Raw genomic sequence first — 22,336 nt, 5'->3', positions numbered from 1 at the left:
TTGTAGCCAAAATCATGCTGCTCGTAGCCTATAAACGTGCATCTCCTGGATTTCACATCCAACTTGTTTCAGTGCTCTGCATCAATGTGAACATATGAAGTGCAACCGAACACTCTGAGATGTGCAAGGTTCACTTCTTTCGCAGTCCATGCTTCTTTTGGTAGCCCACCATCCAATGGTGTTGAAGGACTTCTATTAATGAGATATGAGACAATATTCACAACATCTGCCCAAAAGGTTTTGGGCAACCCTGCATGTAACCTCATGCTCCTGGCACACTCAAGGATGGTCCTATTAATGTGCTCAGCCACACTATTCTGCTGCGGTGTCCCTGGAATCATTTTCTGATGTTTGATTCCATTTGCTGCACAATGTTCCTCAAACCTCTTATCACGGTACTCTCCCCCATTATCAGATCTGAGACATTTTACTTTTTTACCTGTCTCATTTTTTACCATAACTTTCCACTTCTTAAATACATCAAATATATCAGATTTGTGCTTTAAGAAATAAAACCACAGTTTTCTATTAGCATCATCAATAAAATTAACAAAACAACGTGAGTTACCAAGAGATAATACCTGTGCCGGTCCCCACACATCAGTGTGTACAAGCTCCAACAGATGCGTCTTTGGAGCGCGTCCCGTCTTCTTGAAGCTTACCCTCTTCTACTTGCCATACATGCAGTCCTCACAGAATTCCAAGTCAATAGACTTTAGCCCTGGTAGCTTCCCTTTTGACAATAGCACTTTCATCCCCTTCTCACTCATATGTCCCAACCTCTGATGCCATAACTGCCCATTCACTCCAGTTGATGCAACTACGAGTGAACTATATGTTCCTGAAGTCACGTACAAAGTACCTTCCTTTTTGCCTTGAGATATCACAAGGCACCTTTTGTGATCTTCCAGGAATCACTAGTGAATGTCGTCACATAACCGGTATCAGCCAACTGCCCCATTGAGATCAAGTTGCGTTTCAAACTCGGCACATGTCTGACATCCTTCAATTTCAAAACCATTCTGTCTTTCTGAGTTACATGAATGTCTCCCTTTCCAACGATGCTGCACGGCTCATTGTCACCCAGGTAGACTCTCCCAAAGTCACCTGACACATAATCACACAGAACTTCCTTACATGAAGTGGCATGAAACGAAACACCCGAGTCTATAACCCAAGACTCATTCCTCGCATCAAGAGACAAGTTCAATGCCTCTGTGTCACTCTCCTCAGATAGATTCACTGAATCCTTCCTGCCTTGAGAGCTTCCTTCTTGTTTCTTGAGCACCCTGCAATCACGTTTCATATGCCCCTTCTTGCCGCAATGCCAACACCCGTCTTTGTCTTTCGGTCCCTTGGACTTTTTCCACGACTTAGAACGCCCGTGTTTATTTCCTCCTTTGTTCAGCGATCTTCCTCTTCCTTCAACGTTTAAAGCATTCCCTTAATCCCCTGAAATTCCTGATGCCTTTCTTCTAGATTCTTCACTGAGAATTAGACCGGTCACATCATTAAATTTCAACTTTGTCGACCCTAAAGAATTGCTCACACAATCACCAAACCATCCTAACTGTCTGGCAAACTGGTAAAGATCAATAATGCCCTGACCTCATCCTCAAAAATAATACCAATGGATTTCAACTGGCTCGTGACTGTATTGAACTCGTTTAGATGTTCAGCCATGCTCTCACCATCTGACATCTTCATGTTGAATAGCTGTTTCATAAGATGAACCTTATTGGATGAAGAGGGTTTTTCATACATGGTGGCTAGGGCTTCCATTAATTCTTTTGTAGTTTTCACCTTGGATATATTAAAGGCAACGCTCTTAGACAAAAAAAGTCGGATCGTTCCTAAAGCCTTCCTATCCCGTAAAAACCATTCATCATCTGTCAACTTTTCTGGTTTCTTCTCTTTTCCTCCTAGAGGAATATAGAGGTCCTTCTGATACAGATAATCCTCCATCTGCATCTTCCAGAAGGCAAAGTTTAAACCATCAAACTTCTCAATTCTAGTTTTCCCTTCTTCTGTCATCGCTCCCAATAGAACTAAACCAATAGCTCTGATACCAGTTGTTGTGCAGCACGCCAACAACGCAGTGAACCGAGATCCAATCTTCGGTCTCACCCACAAGCGATAAACAGGAAGAAATATAAACTAGAATCAAAGCATTCAAACAAACTACAAGACATGATATACGTGGAAAAACTCTAAACTATGGTAAAAAACCACAGATGCAAACTTCCACTATGAAGAAAACGAAGATTACAAGGCAATATACTAACCTCTCCCTTGGAAATACAGAGAAAACCCTTTGCCCACACCTTAGAATAACTCCCCAATATTCACCTTAATCCTAGAATAACCCTAGGGACCCCAATTTATAGTTTTGGCAACTTCCCTTTCGCACCCTTGTGAAAGGCGACTTAAAAATTCACAGTCCGTATCAAATTTAGAAATGAATCTGCGTAACCACAACTAGTCGAGCAGACTGCACGACCGGTCGAGCGGACCCCACGATCGGTCGAGCATGGGCCATGACCAGTCGAGCACCTCGGAACCAAAAAATTGATGCTCGCTGGCCTTTGAGTCAAGCCAGTCCACGACTGGTCGAGTAGGGGCCACGACTGGTCGAGCAGGGCCCACGACCGGTCGTGCGGCCCCCACATGTGGCTCCACATCTCAACACACACAACAAAATAAAGCTAGACAATACCAGGTGAATGCAATTGCAGCTTACCTAAAGTTCCACCATTTCGGCACTTAGCACATGGTTTCCATGAAGTGGTAGCATAATATGGATTCTCCCAACAACAAAATGGAATTGATATTACTAACCACAACAACAACAATAAAAGCCTAATTCTGTACATACGAAAGAAAATGCCATAAATCTTGCCTAATTCTGAAGTCAGCTCAGTTCCTCATTTAGTTCAGAAATCTCTACCTGTCAATTAATATAATTATTGATAAACAATTTAGCATCTTCAATTTCCACAACTAAATATGCACAAGTCACTGGTGAATGCGGAACATCATTTCCTCTTTGCAAAATCAGAATGTGGTACAAATTGAGTAAGAGAGTGAAGGATTTAAAAGGATACAAATAAGATCTATAGATTGATAAGATATAATTAGACCACAACTTACAATCAGATAATATCCTATCATCCATCAATTTCAGCCAATTAACCCTAACTTATAGAGCTCAGACGGTGAATAGAGCTTCCTCTGCTATTGACTAATTTGCGATGCTCAAGCCCTTCACCCTCCTCCTTTACCCAGGCTTGGGACTGGCAATGCAAGTAGTTGCATTGGCGGAGTTAAAAAAGGGCTTAAGATCCATTTGGATTGATAAAAATTTATATTCATAAAGATTAATGTGATGACCAAATGGAGCTTAAGACTTACAAAACTACAAATATGTACCAAGAATAACAACAACAATACTTACATAAATGTAGTAGTCCTCCTTCGCTTGGCTTCCATCATCTAACATTGCCTCAAAAAACATGCTAAAAAAATTAAACGCCCTCCTATTAATGTTATAAAGAAAAATGGAAAGAACAAAGTTGCATTGAGTTATAAAGAAAATTAATAAGAACAAGAGTAAATCATGTTGGCTAACTTGTTGATTTAGTAACCCAACCTATCATATGCATTGGATCTTAAGTCAATCCAAATTGCAAAATTAGAGTCAAACACTTTCTATCCAAAACCAATCACACATCAATCTTGAACCCATGTACAAAACATAAAACATTTAAGAGAGAGAGAGATCCTTTCATTTAGCTCAATCCATCTCTCCTTAAACCTGCAAAACAAAACAATAAAAATAAATTAATTAGTATTCACAATCTTGTACAAGAAATTCTATTGTATATGGAAAAATAAAAATAAAAATAAAAATAAAAATAAAAATCTTACCTTACACATAACAGGGGCCAAACAATACTCATTCCAATAGCATCCCCAATTGTTTTATATCATCCATAGGGTCTTATCAAAGTCTCCTCCCATACTATTGCCACCTGAACAGATACTTCCCAGTAACCAATTCCAATTTCTTGCCCCCCTACTTTTGTGTGCAGATCCTTGCTCAAAACAACTCCTTTAGCAATAGTAACCCTGGGTTTCATGATACTTGTAAGAAGAACTCCGGTCACATCCTACAAAATAAAATTCACTATTTAACAAACTGCCTTGTATTGAATAAATGCTCATCTGTATACCACATCTAATTAAGAACACAATAATATCAAAATATAATAAAAGAACTATTCACTTGGTATAAGGAATTACCTTGACACTAGTGCAACGCGTGGTCTTTCCCTTATTCGTTGAGTGTCTCTGCAAATGATAAATCAATATCAATCATTATATACTAACTAAACCATATATAATCTAGGACATAGTGCATATGCAAATATATACATGTATACAATATAATCACCCGATAGGTCACCCAATGGCTTGATGATGAGGACGGTTGGTAGCTGCTAGAGTTGCAGCGGAGAGAGTCCATTTGTGGAGTTGCAAAGAGAGAAGAGAGAGTCGGCGTCATTGCAGAGAGAGAGAGAGAGAGAGAGAGAGAGAGAGAGAGAGAGAGAGAATCGGGGGCAGGGTGAAGGAGAGAGTCGGGGACTGGGATAGTAGGGAGTAGGGTTTTGTGTTTTTTTATTTATACACCTCTTTTACCAGCGCCGGCTTTTGCTTAGCGCCGGCAAAAGACCACTCCAAAAGTGTCGGGCATGCCCCTTTTTGTTGTAGTGGAAGATGCATGCCTGTAAATAGCATGCCTCTTGGGTTAGTGATTAAATCAAACTCTACCTTTCATCAGAAAAAGATTTTACATTAATCTTGTGATCCTGCATTCTGAATGATTTTTGCAGAATTTCCAGTCAAGAGATCTGCACAACCACAACATTAGGCAAGGAACATAAGAGAATATAAGAAGCAACAAGACTATATAAAACACACCAACACATGTATACTCCTTATGGTCAACAAAGCACAATCTTGATCTTATTTTCAGAATTCTGTCATTCCTGTTGCAAGTAACTGAAAATATTTCAATATTCATGAGTGCATTTCATTGGACAAAGAAATGATAAGCAATTATGTTTCTTGTTGCAAATAATATAAACATGTCACCTTTTTGCACTTTCTTGGGTACTAATTAATCCCCGGATATCTTTTAAGGACTACTCAAATCACTGAAAGAAGACAAGCCTAAAAGAGTAAAAGGAGTAAAGCATTCCATTAGAACAAATCTTACATATTTTAAACGATCCAAGATTTAAACAATTCTGCGACAATGCAACGTGGACACAAATATGTATACCTGTTTTGGACATGGAGAGCAGTGTTTTTTTTTTTTTTTGGACAAGGAAATAAGTATAGAAAGAAGGTCCTGAAAAACCCACCTCTCCCACATGTTTGTACATATGTATAATGACATATGAAAGTTGTTTTATTATAAATACCTCATATAAGTTCAATTTGGAACCAAGAATAAATAACCTAATAAAAACACAAGCTGATAGACATCCACAATTATCGCCACATTGGGCGTGCATATTTTTTTTCCTTATTTTTTTTTTCTTTGTTTTTTTTTTTTTTTTTTTTTGGTGGAGGAGAGAGCATGATAATTCATCAATAGACATTTTACCAAAAAGTAAAGAAACTTCTCTGCCATGGCATTTAATAATGGGTGTGAATGAGAGTATGTTTTTATAACATATATTCTCTCTTGGTTCCAAACACCATATACATAAGAAACAGGAAAATGTATTCTAGTAGCTGAACTATGACCTAAACAAAATGTATATAAATGCTGCCAGACATAAGAAGAAAATAGAACATCAACATGTGTTAGACATGGGTGTCAAATAATGCAGGTTTCTAGAATATACAAACATATAGATTTTGAAAATAATCAAAATGAAAGGAAACCCTGAACAGTAATGAAGTATGGGTAGATGGATGATTGGCAGATACTAAAACTTCTATGTGTAAAAAAATTTCCCCTATAACTAGTCATGATCTTGAAGGATACTTCCATGGTGGGGCCCAATAAACAAATGGTTTTGGATCACTAAGCCATGGGCGCCACTTCTACAAGCTAAGGATCCGAGATTCTCCTGAGTTAATTAGTAAGACTCAAGATACTCTCTGGCAATATTTTTCTTTTCCTTTTCGACAAAACGAGAAAATATATAATGTTATATTGAGAATTTTCTCATTTACATTGGTGGGCCTGACGGTGGATGGGAGATACCCAAAAATCTTTGCCATTGGATGACTGTTCTGTACGTTGCCGACTGCTGGTTGCAATTGCCCATTTTTGTTGGATGGGTGATTTCATCAGATAAGGACCCATGGCCCATCTCTTGATGGGGCCTTCTAGATCAGTCTTATAGGACATTGAGAGATCCCCTGCCTGTATCATTGATGGGTAAGAGAAAACAAGGCAACTCTTTCGATGGCATATTGTATATAAGGCTTCCCTTATATCAGAATTCAGAATGCTTATCAACGTAATCACTGGGCAGTATCGCCAATAATCTGAAAACATTTAATAATTTCACATAAGTGCATTTGCAACCTATAAACTCTATTTTCATCATTTTCCAGGATTCCCAAATACACAATTTGTTTCTTGTGGTCTTCCATGGAACTGCCTATTCGCAAGTGAAATGACATTGTCTTTTCATATCTCGACTTGTAAGTAAATTTCTATACTGCATAAAACCGTGAACTTGAAATGTGTGCATTTATGTTCCCATCAGATGTACGATATACAGACAGATCAAGATGCATCACAAAGGAAGAAGTAGCATCAATGCTTAGAGTAAATCACTCTCGTCCTTCCTTTTAAGGCTGCAGAGTTTTGAGAAATGTGAAGGCAGTACAAAGTTGCCACATCAGTACACTGATCTGATGGGAGCCACCTTCAACATGTCCTGGCTTAAAAATTACAACAGTGCACTTGCTAGGGGAGCCACATATGTAGATCTACATTCAACATGTTTGTCTCAACTGATATGCAAATCCACCAGAATTTTGGGACAAGGCGTGTTTATAGCATTCCCCACCTAATGAACAGCTTGGATCTCGCACATATGTGACTTGAATCTGTGCCTCTTCCATCTGCCTGCACACGAATCGCTGTAGCATTTATCTATAGTTTTACTTTGGACGTGGTAGAAAAGATCAGCTAACTGAAATCCATATAGGCCTTGCCAGAAGAAGACTGCCTTCCAGCAGACATAACTGAACTTGGAAAGCTTGATGAGATTTTTCAATCGGATGGATGCCAACAGTGACAAAAAGTTCACATTCGATGAGTTCAAAGCTGCAGAGAGATAGTTCCTCCAAGATGTAGTCCTCTCCTCCTTGCAGCTATAGGTGAGAAATCTCTGCAAAGACATGTCCATAAGATAGATGGTCACCAAGGATATCTAATAGGCCTGTTGAACATATATAACAAGCATTTTATTTTGGTTACAACTCACATTGGGTGTGGACAACATTGTCATACCAATGTAAGAGGCATTAATTAGATTCAACTTTTCATGTAAAAATAGCTTTCTTACTTGTTCATAGATGCTTCTATCCTTAGTGTTGGCATTCACCAGCTATTGTTGCTTCTCATCTGAGGCATTCTAAGTTTCCGGTTCCTGCATGATGATATATCAACACTTGAACAACTTGGTGAGTAAGTTCAATATTAGATGCATATAAGAGAACTTACATATGCCATTAAAAAATGCAATTCAAAGGGAAGTTCCTGGCATTAATGCTCCAATTGCAACCAAGCATGGAATATGAGAATAGGAGAAAAAGATGAAGAGAGAATGCAATCATTACCCAATGCAAGTCAAGATAGCTTTCTTCAATGTGGAAAGATCTTTCTATGCTCATTCTCCATCGTGGGGATGCGGGCTGTCCTCAGTCAATCATTGCTTCCCTCTTTTGGCTCATTCCTTTAATATTAGAACAGAGAGATGGATGCCTGATGTAGCTCACCAACATCATGTCATAGTTTTAGTTTATCATCAGCTGCGTATACAATGCCCCATTTACTTCATCAGTCAAACTCAACCAAAACACATTTTGGGAAACTAAGTATCTTCGTAATAAAGAAAAATACAAGAAAAGAATGCCAATTTTTGTCATAGACATCATAGATGTGAATTAAGCAAACTATAGCAGTCTGATGGAATGTAAAAGGTAAGATTAAAATCTAGTGTTCAAACACATTGTAGAAAAGACAAGGAGAACCATGACTGTACAAGGGTGCTAGTGTGCTTCTTGCACTCAAAACAGGGGAACCTTCTCTCTTTTTTTCTTTTTTGGGGCATAAATATGACAAAGGAGTGATCAACTTCTTCTTTTTTTTTTTTGTTTTGGTTTACACCTAGCAAACAGGCTTCTGTATTATGTTTCATTAACAGCCCATACAATGAATACAATTAGATGAATACTGCTTGAGGTGCACAGGAAGCAGAGCATGACAGGTAAAGGCACACTATGCTAATACTCAAGCCCAAAAATCATACTAGCCTACTATATAGGCAGGCCACACTTGTATGAGAAAAATGGACCATTGGAATAAATGACCAATGGTCCATATTCAATGTACATGCACGGCTTATCTGATGAGTCGACCAGCCTAATGTTTGTGTTAGGGCTTGATGATAGTGTTCCCTAGCAGATGAATGCCCATGTCTATAACACATACCCTAAGTTGACATGCGTGCTACGACCAACCTACATCCACCACACATGACTGGCCAAGAAGTTAACTGCATAAACAAGAAAAAAAATGAAATAATAAGACATTTAACCTTATTTAGGAGAAAAGTTATGGCTCCACAAAAAGCAATACAACAAAATAGTGTCGATGTATCTATGAAAATATCTTACTATTGAAGGAAAAAGGAATTTTGGGAGCAGACTGAACCTTTCGCATTGTTCATTTTGCCTTTATTGTTATGAGTGGGAGGAGAGGAAAACTTCATGGAAGAATGATGCAGCTCACTCACATCTTTGGACTGTCATTTAGATCAACACTAGTTCAGGGGTCCCTCTGGGTCCCTCCTGATCTCTCCTCCTTTCCCCTTCCTTAAGCTGCATGCCCAGTTTATGGCTTGGTTCTTTATCAAAAAAATTCAAGCTATCTTGCAAAAGAAATAAGAATATATCAGTGGTAGACATGTCCCATCAGAACCATAGTCAGATAATGCAAACAACCAGCCCTCCTATGGCTAAAAAATCTTCATTGATAATTCGTAATTCATGCATCACTATGGCTAAAAAATGTAACAAGTTGTGAAGAAGAAAGGATAAAGATGTCAGCCAAGCATGAAATCTCTGTTAACAAACAATAAAAACCATGCATGTATTTGATGTTGGTCAAGGCCCCCTTGCTAAATTGACTATATATATATATATATATATATATATATATATATATATATATATATATATATATTCATTTTAATTGTGCATTAGATATCTACCAACCAGCCACTTAGGACATCAGACGTCAGTTCCATAGAATTTATGGTTTATCACACATCTAAAGTAGGGCCTACAATTTGGATGGTTTGATGTTGAGTCATACATGTATATGAACCATCACACTCGTACTATAGTATGACCATTCATTTTTCTCACAAAACAAACCCAAGTGACAAATAGCATACACATTTTGAAGCATAGTTCTAAAACTCACTAACTTGAATCGAAACTCGGCCTATTGACTTGGCAAGATATTGAACTGGATCAACAGGAACTCATTTCTAGAAGTGGCTTGGTTCCAACTCAGAGAAACTCACCGAGTCAATCCACCAACTCGGCTGACTCGACACTACTCACGGTGACTCAAACAGAGTCACTTACTTTGTTAAAGGGTTTATTAATATATGTGTGTGCGCGCGCGCGGAAGGGCTGGTGAGAATCAATCACTTGCCCTCCCTTAACCCTTATCCTACTAGTCAGTATCTTACTACCAATCTTGATTTTTTATTTTATAATTATTAAATATTGAGTCAAGTTGGGCCCTAGTGCTCGTGTCAAACTGAACTGATTGAGCATCGAGTTGAGTCAAGTTTTTGGGATTTTAAACTATATTTTGAACAAGACATCCATTCTGCCATTATTATTCATATATATATATATATATATATATATATCCCTTTTCTGGAATCCCCTGAGTTCTTGAAAACTTTTATTTGGCAACAGCCCACCAAACTCAATATTCCTGTCCCAGCTGTTTGGCATTGGCAAATTTCTGAGTATGAACAAAGAAGTAAATGGAGAGATACACAAGCGAACAGTACATATAATGGCAGATCAATTCCCTGAACACAATATAGCAGTTAATCTATCAGACTTGAATAGCCGCTTAATATGCATTCTGAAATAAATGCAACCTCTGTTTCTTCCTCTACTCAAACATTCATGAATCCGTGGGCTTTCTAACTCAACAAACGGATAGAACTACACACCATCCGCATGCCACTCACATGCCAACGTGGCACACAATGCAACATCCATGCCATTTAAGATGGGTCCCACCATTGAAATGTCTTTCTCAAAAATTGGGACTGTCCATCAATTGTTTCTGACAGCATGCCTGTTTGATCAGTAGATTGGCCTGATGTCTAGGAAGGGCTTCTAGTGACCTTCTACACTCCAAATTTTATTATTAATCCAGTAACAGTTTAGTGCTAAATGAGATTTTCTATCAATGCTTGCCCAATCAGCTTGCTCATTCACCCCATGTTGTAACATGATGAACCAAACCATACATTTGGAAGGTCCCATAACATATGGCCCCCATGAGAGAAATATAACTAATCTGACGTCTTCAAGCTCCTATAACATATGGGCTATTGTTTCAAGTTGCTTTTAGACAAGTAAGACTTTCTACGTATGGACCATCTTTAGTGGGAACTTCTGGATGAACAATTTAAATCATCAAATGGTGGAAAAGAAGGGGAGAGAGCCCTGTTAGCAAACCTCAAACTATGTAAATATGACATTCCACTGCAAACATGAACTTCCAAAATTCAGTGTGGTCCACTTATTGGTTGCACCACATTTGTAACACAACAATCGAAAGTTTTCAAAGAAAATAACTATTGATTCACATTCAACATATGCTTGTCGCCTACCTGATAAGCAGACTGACATGATTTTCGGTTCAACCACCAGCCGCCTTGCTCAGTTTCCCACAAGTGTACCAAGTTGGCACGTGCACAGCTAAGCCCCTTCTCCATCTCATTTAGACGAGTGCCAATCCATTCCATTTTAAATGTTCTGTTTTTCAAACACATCAGTTAACCATAAAAAGCAATCCAGGAACCATACAATGCATCTACCCATAGAGGAGGTGGTTGACAATGCTCAGACAGCATTTGTATGGAACATGAAGGTTTTCAGTTTCAATAAATGGGACCCATAGTTCCTTGGGTATGTATAATCATGGTACGTGTGTTATTGGATAACAACATCCTTCAATGTATGATTGTTGAGCATGGAATTTTGGCAATGTCTATAAAAGGATGATCAGCCTGTCTATTTGGGTTGATGAAATCCAAAATGTAACTGTGGAAAAGAGAGTTTTCTGCTGAGATAACATTTTCTGCAGGGTGCGACAACAAATTAACATGTGGGAAACTATTTTATTTTCTACAATTTTCCTACAATTTTCCTCAAAAAAAGGAATGTTTTCCTTTTCTTCCAGAAACCTTGATAATCCACATTTCCACACTTTTTAAGAGACAAATATCACTTTTTGATCAGTGACAATTCCACATTTCCCTTCAAATAATGGAAACTAACATAGACGACCTTTTACGACTCTTTCCCATGGATTTCCTTATCCATCATTTTCCTGAGATTTAAAATTTTCCTCTCCATTTATACTCTTTGGACTCCATCAATCCAAATAGTCCTAAAATAAGATCAAATAATGTAACAAAAATACTATAAGCTGAAAGAATTTTCACATTTACAGTTTTTTGTTATCAGGCCTAGGCCTTGGTGACTTAATTTCACTCCAACAATGTTTTGAATGAATAATCTTAAAGTTAATTACCTTAGATTTGAACTGATCGTTTGCAATGTAACATTAAACATGCAAGCATTTGAGGTAGCATTAGCCTTAGATTATTATGAGCTCCTCAATTGTCTTTAGTTTTCGATGCCCATTGTAGCTCCATTGCACTCCTGAAATATAATTAATTAAAATGATAATAAGTTTACAAGGAGTAAGTTAGGCATTTTTACCGCAGAGTTCCTCTAGAATTCTGATCTTATCAGACAATGCACAAGATTTCCTTTTAGTCGGCTGAAATGATTGAAGTGCCCTCTATTTTTATTTTTTATTAATTTCTTTTTTGGGCTTGGGGGGGGGGGGGGAGTTTTACCACAAAATTCTTGAGGAATCTATATTTTACCAAGTAATGCATCTATGATTAAAAATTACGAGGGAGTGCTTTTTGAGGGATGAATTACAATATACCCTCATTTTTTTCTTTAATAAGCAGGAAACTTGATACTTGTGAGGCCCATGTAGTACGTTTATAGCATTCAACCCGTGAAACATATGCAAGACATGATGGTGATAACATAACCAAAATATCAGGTCAATCAGAGCAGCAAATGGGCTACACCTGAATTGGAAATTTTGAATGGGGTACATTATTTTCTATGGATTGGCCTACCTTATGATTGGACCTGCCATATTTTTGGTTTGTCTGATAATTTTGGTGTGCATGTGTTGGACGGGTTGGATGTGAGACACATATCATATGGGCCCCACAACTTTTGATTAATTATACGTTTTTTGGTAAGGAAAAAGCAAAGAGGAGCAATAATGTAATTTCTACTCTTTAAAGGCATTATATGGGAATAACAGTTCTCGGAGGCACTATTTGGTAAACCCAAATTCCCAAAGAAGAAATCATGCTGATATAATTATTAGTTAGGCCACACACGAATTTGAAGGCTTTGCGGTGGCATGCACTGTTTTATAGGGCAAGGCTCACCGACTGGTTGGATCAGTCTGATTTTTTGTTAGTCTAATCAACATGGTGGGATGCAATTGTTGGATGGGTTAGATGATGTCATACTCATACCTCACGTCACCATGTACTTGGGCAATTTTAGGACCCCAAAAGTACTTTCCTGTACTTATTAGTTACTAAAGACAGTATTTGGTAAAATCACATATTATAAAGCAAAGATAAGGTTGAACAAGAAGTGGTGCTTACAATTGGGCGGCCATGCAACCTGAATATCTGGGATGTATGCAATATTGTGCCAATCATCATGTTTCTCCTTCTCGCATCTCCTCAGTAAATGGAGACAGCCATAGATTTGTAGACATTCAAAGTTTGTTAAGTTGCAACCTGGATGGCAAACACTCCACTTACATTGGTTGCACCACATTTGTAACACAAAAATGAAAAGTTTGCAAAGAAAATAACTATTGATTGACATTCAATGTAAGCTTGTCGCTCACCTGATAAGCAGGCCGTCCTGATTTTTAGTTCAACCACCAGCTGCCCTTTGCTCGTTCTCCTACAACTGTAGGAAGATAACACGTGTTGCTAGGCCCCTTCTCCATCTCATTTCCTTGAGTCCCACTTTCATTCTATGATGAAATTATGGTGTTTACATGTTCTGTTTGCCAAATAAATCAACCAACCATAGAAAGCAATTCAGTAACCATACAATGCATCTAATAAAAAAGGAGGTAGTTGACAATGCTCTAACAGAATTTATATGGCATGTACAGGTTTTCAATTTGCATAAATGGACCCATAGTTCCTTGGAATTTACTTCATCATACGGTGTGTATAATCAAGATAAGTGTATTATTGAATAATAACATCCTTCAATGTATGATTGCTGAGCATGCAATTTTGGATCATCCAACAACCTGTACAATAAAGTGACATCTGGGAAATTATTTTCCTTTCCACAATTTCCCTCAACAAATGTATTTTCTTTTTCCTCCAAAAACCTATATAATCCACGTTTCCATACTTTCTAGGAAACACTATCATTTTTAGACCATTGAATATTGCATTTCCTTAAAAATCATAGAGATTAAAAGAAACAACCTTTTCTTAATTCCTTTGTAGGTGTTTCCTTATTTATGTTTTCATGAGATGTGACATTTTCCTTTTCGAATTTATATTTTAGATTCCACCAATTCAAATAGGTCATAAAATACAACTTCTAGCTATAAAACCATGATTGGCCTACATGATAATATGATCAAATCATATAACAAATAAAAATTAGTGAATTCAAGCATTGTAGAGCCTGCGTGTGTGTGTGTATTATATCGAGCATGTGAAATAGATGAATCCCCACCATAATGTTCTACAAACAATAAATCATGCTGATACAATCATTTAAGCGGGCCACACAAGAATTTAATTACTGGACGAGTTGGATGTGATCTGCTGGAGTGGATTAGGTGTTACCTGGGTATCACTTTATTGGATGTTACCCTTACCATGTGGGGCCCAACTTGATGAATACATTGTGTATCCACGCTGCCTGTCCATTGTTTCAGCTCATTTTAGGACTTCATCCCAAAATTTAAGTAGATCCAAGTCTCTAGTGGACCACACCACTGTAAAAAGTGGTGAATGACCATTAAAAACTCACCGCAGCCTACAAAAGTTTTGGATCAATCTGATATTTGTATTTTCCCTTCATACAAGTCTGATTGAACTTAACAACAGGTTGGATTGAAAATAAACATTACGGATCTGCTTATGTGGGCTTGGGAAGTTTTTGATGGTGGGTGTTCAATCACCACTGTTTCCTGTGGTGTGGTCCACCTGAGATTTGGATCTAGTTAATTTTTTGGATTACGTCCTAAAATGGGCTGGAGAAATGGATGGACAGATTGGATATGTAACACATCATAAAGATTGGATATGTAACACCCATTAAGTTGTTATTCGGGTGACACCTAATCCGTGGCTATAAAAGATAGGGTTGAGTGAATGAAGTTGTACTTACAATCGGAAGAAGAAGTAAGAAGGAGAGCGTTGATGCATTTCCTCTTCAACTCCAGCAGACGTCCACACCATTCGCCTTCTCTCCGGGATTGAGATTCGGGAAATCCAATCTGAATATCTGGGATGTGTGATATGTAGTGCCAATCCTCGCCTTTCTCCTTCTTGCATCGCTTCTCTAATTGGGGACAGCGTCTGATTGTTAGACGTTGGAGATTTGTTAGGAGTTGCAACCCTGATGGCAAACACTCCAATTTATCACAATTGCCGATCGTCAATTCTCGAAGGGAGGAGAGGTTTCCTATCCACTCCGGCAGAGCTGTTAGACATGGCCAATCCCATATTCGTAGCTGTTCGAGTTTTGTTAGGAGTTGCAACCATGATGGCAAACACGTCAATTTATCACAACCCATAAACTCCAAACGTCGAAGCGAGGACAGGTTTCCCATCCACTCCGGCAGAGCCGTTAGACTTGGACAGTAAGAAATTGATAGATCTTCCAGTGTTGTGACATGCCGTAGCCCTTTCGGCAAACATGTCAACTTCTGACAGCTCCAGATGTTGAGTATTCGAAGGGAAGTAAGGTGTTGCATGCCCTCTGGTAAATATGCCAGCTCCGGACAATCATTAATGATCAAGTATTGTAAGGCAGTGAGGTGTTGCAGTCCCCCTATCAAACTCGTTAGGCGTTGACAATTCAGAATGTTAAGACGTTGAAGAGAGCTCAAGCCTTGTAGTCGCAAGGACGTTAGACCATTGCACTCTTCAATATATAGATATTGGAGAGAGGTGAGGTTTTGTAACTCCTCTGGCAAAGATGCCAACATACTGCAGCCCGAAATAAACAGATACTCTAGAGCAGCAAGATTTGCTACTGAACCTAACAACATCTCATTACCATCCGTCAATTCCAATTCTTTTAGAGATGGAAGGCATGGAAGTGTTGTTAACTTTGGACATCCCCCAACATTTAATCGGTTAAGGCAGGGGAGTACTCTTCCATTGGATCCTGACCACTCCTCTAAATTAGGCATATCTTGGATGGTGAGTCGTTTCAGTGATGGGAATGCCTCTGTGACATCGTTGCCATAGAAATGCTTTCCAATAGACTTCACAGGATCCATTCCACGGATCACAAGAACCTTTAGGAATGGTAAGTGGCTGAGCGGGGGGAGCTGTTGGCATCTTCTGCAATTAATCAGTGAAACTTCAATCAGATTCGGAAGCAATGAAGAGCTCATCCAATGCGGAAATCTGACACCCATGTACTCTTCCACAGTCAACCTTTTGAGATTTCGATGTGGTCGGAGACCTTCCAGGGTTTTCTCGACATTTCCTTCCAACTGGAGATCAATATCCTGACCCCATGAAAAGCGTAACTCACAAAGGTTCGGCTTATCCTTCAAGTTTGCTTCCTGGGCATCTGCTGCACACATCACATTCTCGAGGTTTCGAATAGTCAATTCTCCTCCAAGGTTTAGACATTGCAGCTCTCTTATACCACATCCATTATCCTTACCAACTATGAATATTGGCAAGGTCTGAAGGAGCTTTAATTGTCCCATATTAGCTGGCATATGGGTCAATTTATCATTATACAAATCTATTTCAAGATGTCTTAGGCTAGTCATTTTGCTCATGTCCCTGGGTAACTCTGCAAGATTATAACAGCCCAAGAGTTTCAAGGTTTGCAAATGGTGAAGGGTGCTAATGGATTCAGGAAGGACTCGCATTTCAGTAGCAGACAGCCCGAGGTATCTTAAGTGCTTCAACCTGCTGATTGAAACCAACATCTTCGTGGTGACACATGCTAAACTTAAATCTAACACCCGTAAGCACATGAAATGTGTTAAAAGATTACAAGGGACGCTGAAAGTCTGTCTTCCATCCAGAAGCAGTGTTCGCAAATGGTTTGCTTTCCTTGAGGCCTTTGGGACTGTTAGGACCCATTCATAATACTCACACAACATGAACAAACGGCGATATATGTCGGGAATACTCACTGCATTCTTCACCTGCACAATCGAGCATTCGTTCCCTGCAATAGAGCATGCAAGATCATGCACGAGGTCATGCATCTTGCACCATACTATATTCCCATCATCATATTTCCCAACATCTTGAAAGAAGGACCGCCATAATAGATTATTGAAATACTCTCCACCAATGTCTTCCATTTGTTTACTTCCGTCTGATGATTGAATAAAACCTTCTGCCATCCATAGTTGAATTAGTTTCTTCTTATCAATTCTATGATCCTTTGGAAATATTGAGCAGTATGCAAAGCATTGCTTCAAATGTGATGGAAGATGATAATAACTCAACTTCAGAGCAGGTAAAATGCCACTCTCTTCATTAGGTAAATTCCAAATTTCACTTTCTTTTACAAACAGCCACTCTCTTTCATCTGTTTTAAAGCGCATCAAGCCACCCAATGCCTTCGCTGCCAAAGGGATGCCCCCACACTTCTTTACAATTTCCTTTGCATGCATTACAAGGTTTGGAGGTTCTCGTCTTCCATGCCCAAACGCTCGCTGCATGAACAGAGACAAACAATCATCTTCTGATAGTCTTGGCAAATGGTGTGGTGGGAGAGTGCCCATGATCGAAGCAACTTTTTCACTACGGGTTGTTACTATGATTTTACTACCTCTGGCACCTCCTCTGAGAAATTGTTTCAACTGATCCCAGTTCTCGGGATTTTCATCCCACACGTCATCCAACACAAGTAAAAACTTCTTCCCACATAGCTTTTCTTGGAGGTGACGCTGCAGTAAATCCAATTCTAGGAGATCTTGTTTATCATCCATAGCAGACTCTAAAATTGTTTTTGTTAGCCTCCTCACATCAAAGTCATCCGACACACAAACCCACATTCTTAGCTCGAAATGCTTCGCTACCCTCTCGTCATTGTAAGCGAATTGAGCAAGTGTGGTCTTCCCAAGGCCCCCCATACCGACTATGGGGATGATCGAGACATCTTCTTGAGTACTGACATGAATCAACAACTCTACAATTTTCTCCTTATCTTCATCTCTACCATAAACTTCTGACTCAATCACAAAAGAGGCGGTTTGTAGTCTCCCTTCAGTATTGCCTGGCCGATCTACAACTCCCTCTCTCAAATGGAACTTTAACCTCTCTGCTGCAATCCCATCTAGTCTCTCCCCAATTTCCTTTATCCTACTCCCCATCCTCAGGAAAAATACAAGTGAGTTTGGAAAAGAAAAGAAGTTGCATACCCGATTCACCGTAGCAGACTGAGCCCTCACTCTCCACCGAAAAGCTTCTATTGCAAACTCATCTATCAAGTCATCTGCAGCATAGGTCGTGTCCTTAAGCTTCTTTAGCCAATTCTTCACTGCCTCGTTCTTCACATGCTGCTCCTCTGCATCTTGAAGCACTGCATGGATCGTTGACAACGTGCTCTCGAGCTTCCCCAACTCTTTCTTGACACCCCACGCTGATCCAAACTCTTGCAGAAGTAGAGAATTCAAGTTCCCCAACACTGTTTTAACAAAAGCAGAGACAATTGCTTCTGCAGCCATCTTTTCTTCGTATTGTAGAGATGCTGAAGAACTCAAAATGGTGATAATGTGGAATTGAAGAAAATGAAACTGTGAACTATGAGCTATTTTTCATGAAGTGTCAATGCTGTTATTTTCATAACATCAATGGAAAGCATGGAAAGCATCAAGAAGCTGTCAATGCTGTTATTTTCATAACATCAATGTGGTGGGCCCCCGTCATTGACAATGCAGGATACATTCTAACTGCTCATATTTAAGTGGGAAAGGAAGCTCTCCCTCAAGGACAGCTCAAATTGCGTTCACTCCAATCTCCACCATAGACATGTATGGTGCTTGTGATTGCAACTGGTCACTTGATGTGGGCCAGCTAGTTTGGTTTTTGTGTCATGGGTTTGGTGATGGGACACTATAGACGTGTGCTTCATCTCATGTGCCCTGTCAGGATGGGCCATAGCCCAAAGCCTCAATAATCAAATAATCCTGATAATCTGATCTGCAGCCTCTCTCCAACATATACAGGTAAGCCTATTTCTTTTCCTAATGCCAACAATTTGATGATTAGAAATGTCCCATTACTGGCTGTGGTCCTTCCAAACAGGGCGTTCCAAAGTGAACAAAAATCCCAAATGGGTGTTCTGTTAAGAGAAAGAGAAGGATCACATATAATAATTTAAAGTAAGATCACATAACAGATTATCCTCCTCTATTACACATGTTTCATTTATCTTAGATTCTTCACTATAATTAATTTGAAGTGATCATGACAGCCATCAACAGATGCAGCTGTGACGGATCCCTAATTGTGGGGGCCACTGTGATGAATGTGCCTTACATCCATGCCATCCATCAGTTTTGAAAGCTCATTTTAGGGCATGATCCCAAAAATGAAGCACATCCAAATCTAGGTTGGACCACACCACATGAAACTGTAGTTCTCAACCATTAAAACCTTCATGTGGGCCACATTAGGATCAAATTCTCTGTTTTGGTAGGGGATCATTAGGATCAAAATCAGGATCATGCCCTGATGGCAGTTCAGGTGGGCCCCATATCTCCAAGTCAGATTCCTCACAAGAAAGCAGTGTTTTATAAAGTTTGTAATCCAAACAATTCCTAAGGTATTAATCATCCAATTGGGTTCCTTTTAAATTACAATTTGCATGATTTAGATAAGTTTGGCTACCATCTTTTTTTTAGTAAATGGGTTGATTGCATCCAACTCCCCTTTGTTGTATGACAATCAAACATACTTGTATTGGATTTTCCATTTTTGCATCTACTTCCTCTCCATTACTCTTCATGGCATGCTAAGATATTACAGAACAATTGGGCCCACTATCATGTACATATGGTTTTCAACTCGTACAGTAGACACATGGCCCACACCATAAAAGCAATAGACAACCACCAAACCTAACCATTGGCCCACACCATAAAAGCAATGGACAACTACCTAACCTAACCATTGTTATTTGATCCGGATGGCTTTCAAGCCTAACCCATCAATCAGGGCCCACCGTGATGTTTATTTTCCATCCAACCTATTCATAAAGTTACATGGACCAAATATCAGCTCGATTTAAAACTTCCGTGGCCCCAAAGAAGTTTTCAATGGTTATAGTTTAATCCCCATTATGTGGTCCACCTGTTTCTTGGATATTTCTAAGTTTCAGGTTTATATCCTGAAATGATACGGAAAAATGATTGGACGGTGTGAATAAAACTAATACATCACGGTGGCCACTCAAAGCTCTAGCACGTTCCCAGTTGGAGAGGGGGAGGAAGAATCCGCGTTCCGTGGTTCCATGATCCATAAATAGGGGTAGACCCTCACGTGAGGAGGTGACTCGTACTCCTTACATGTGGCACTGATGTATAGTTATCCAGACCATCCAAATTTTGGGTCTCATCATAGATGGAGCCTGTCTCTAAAATCATACTGATCAAGAAATCTAAGCCATGCATCCAATTAATGGCTCTCAGATGGATGGTTAAAAGTAAAATAGTGAGTGGTCTGATTTTGAAGGGAAAATCAGTTGGTTAGTACTATCCCCTGGCGCGAATTTTTATTTTATTTTTTGGTCATTCTTAAATAAATACAATCTCTCTTTCTTCTACTTAAACGTCCATATATACTTTTATCCTTCTAAACTCAACACAAGGAACTATGTTGGGCCCACCACAGTTGGAAAATGAAAATATCTTGCTAGCTGGATGGTACCACAACTCTTCAGTTTTGAAATTTTGGATATTGCATGATGACTCTTGTACATTTTTACTGATTAGTATGGTCCACTAGAACTGAACTAGCACACATGCATGTGGAGTACCAGAATAGAGACCTTGCAAGTTACAACATTTCAAATAAAGGCATGGCATAAATCTGGGGATCATTTGGGATCACTATTGCGGAAGTTGCATTTGTTCATCAATACTTTAATTCCCTTTTTCAGTCAAGGAGTGTAACTGTAATAGCTTGTTTGGTAGCTTAGTTTCCATCATTCGTGTGGCATCTAAGGGCCTGTTTGGATTCGCGGTTAGGGGTGTATTGCATTGTATTAATGGGACTGATGTGACATAAGCAATGTTTGGTTAAGAGTAGCCGATCTTTGTATACGAAGCACGCGAATACATTGCGGAGCCAAAATCTCTGACTGGCGGTATTGTACTGTCAGTGCATGCCACTGCCATTTGTACAACGTCTTCATTGCGCTGTAAACGCGAACGACTTTCAAACAGGCCCTTTTGTTTTTTGTATCCTACGGAGAACAGGTGATCTTCTCTACCGCCTCCTCCATAGATTGTCTGAGAGCCTGCATGTTGGCATTTTGTTCTGAATTTGCCCTTCCGAAGATCCCTCTGCACATACAATCACCGTTATAGCTCTCTGCAAGCTTGCTCGTTGTAAATCGAGTCATCGTGCAAAGCAATTCCTGTTGCCCAAAAGCAAATCCATCAGGTACAGTCATCTCTCTCCTGCAAATCGGGTTGGCTATATTCAACCATCTGTAACCATGATTGGAAAGGGTTGTATCTGGCATGAGCCTCTTTAATGCAAGACACCCCTCTTATTGGCATGTATACCGTCTATATTACACACTCAGGACTGTCTACACCCTATTCCAGCCAATGAGAGGGAAATCTGCAAATAATCCAAATCCATATTGGGATTTCACAATGCCTTGCTGGTAAGCGTCGATGGATTGAATTGACGGGTGCATGCTCTGCTGTATTAGACAGATGAGATGACTTTATATTTTAACATTTCGTAATTTTGATACTTGTTTCTTCTATAAAACCCTCTTCTTCGTAACATACCAACCCTTGAACAAGCTCTTCAAAATCATTTGTCAGATAGGGAAGTTTTGCGTCCTCTGTACGCTCTGCATCATCTGATCGGATTTCAAAAAAAAGGTATTACTCGTTCATATCTATTACATGCAAGACGCATTATTTCTTTCATTTCAAATCGATTTCCTTAGGGCTTTGAAGGATGAATATCTATTCATATTATCCTCTCCACATTCAACATCAATTTCCCTGTTATATGAACGGGTTGTTCACCGTATGATGTCTCCTCATTACATTGACTAGTAATGCATTTATTATAAGATGGCTGCAAGGTGTTAGATGACGTTCAATTTTTTTATTCAATGCCACCTTCAAGCCTTGCAGATTGTAACATATATTGGTCAGCGCTGGTAGATTCAGTGTTGGTAGGTTCATTTATTTACATGCTTCTGTCTTAAC

The 22,336-nt window shown here is 39.1% G+C and overlaps 1 protein-coding gene across 1 annotated transcript in view; it reads right to left on the bottom strand.

Moving 5' to 3' along the window:
• LOC131228143 (putative disease resistance protein RGA4) overlaps nucleotides 1-21,555 on the bottom strand; it is a 67,876-nt gene extending 46,321 nt beyond the window's left edge. Inside the window, exons 1-8 of the mRNA XM_058223976.1 lie at nucleotides 21,357-21,555; nucleotides 15,061-18,627; nucleotides 13,541-13,701; nucleotides 12,113-12,243; nucleotides 11,187-11,331; nucleotides 8,969-9,181; nucleotides 8,747-8,810; nucleotides 7,873-8,064 (exon numbers count right to left, since the gene is read on the bottom strand). Of these exons, the coding sequence (XP_058079959.1) occupies nucleotides 13,700-13,701; nucleotides 15,061-18,627; nucleotides 21,357-21,555 (3,768 nt within the window). The 3' untranslated portion in view covers nucleotides 7,873-8,064; nucleotides 8,747-8,810; nucleotides 8,969-9,181; ... (1 more) ...; nucleotides 12,113-12,243; nucleotides 13,541-13,699. The remainder of the gene's footprint in view (nucleotides 1-7,872; nucleotides 8,065-8,746; nucleotides 8,811-8,968; nucleotides 9,182-11,186; nucleotides 11,332-12,112; nucleotides 12,244-13,540; nucleotides 13,702-15,060; nucleotides 18,628-21,356) is intronic.
• Between the last annotated feature and the right edge of the window lie 781 nt (nucleotides 21,556-22,336).

This window comes from Magnolia sinica, chromosome 15, assembly GCF_029962835.1.
Source record: "Magnolia sinica isolate HGM2019 chromosome 15, MsV1, whole genome shotgun sequence".
NCBI lineage: Eukaryota > Viridiplantae > Streptophyta > Magnoliopsida > Magnoliales > Magnoliaceae > Magnolia > Magnolia sinica.
Note: the sequence above shows the minus strand (reverse complement) of the source record. Positions and strands in the feature narration are given on the sequence as shown.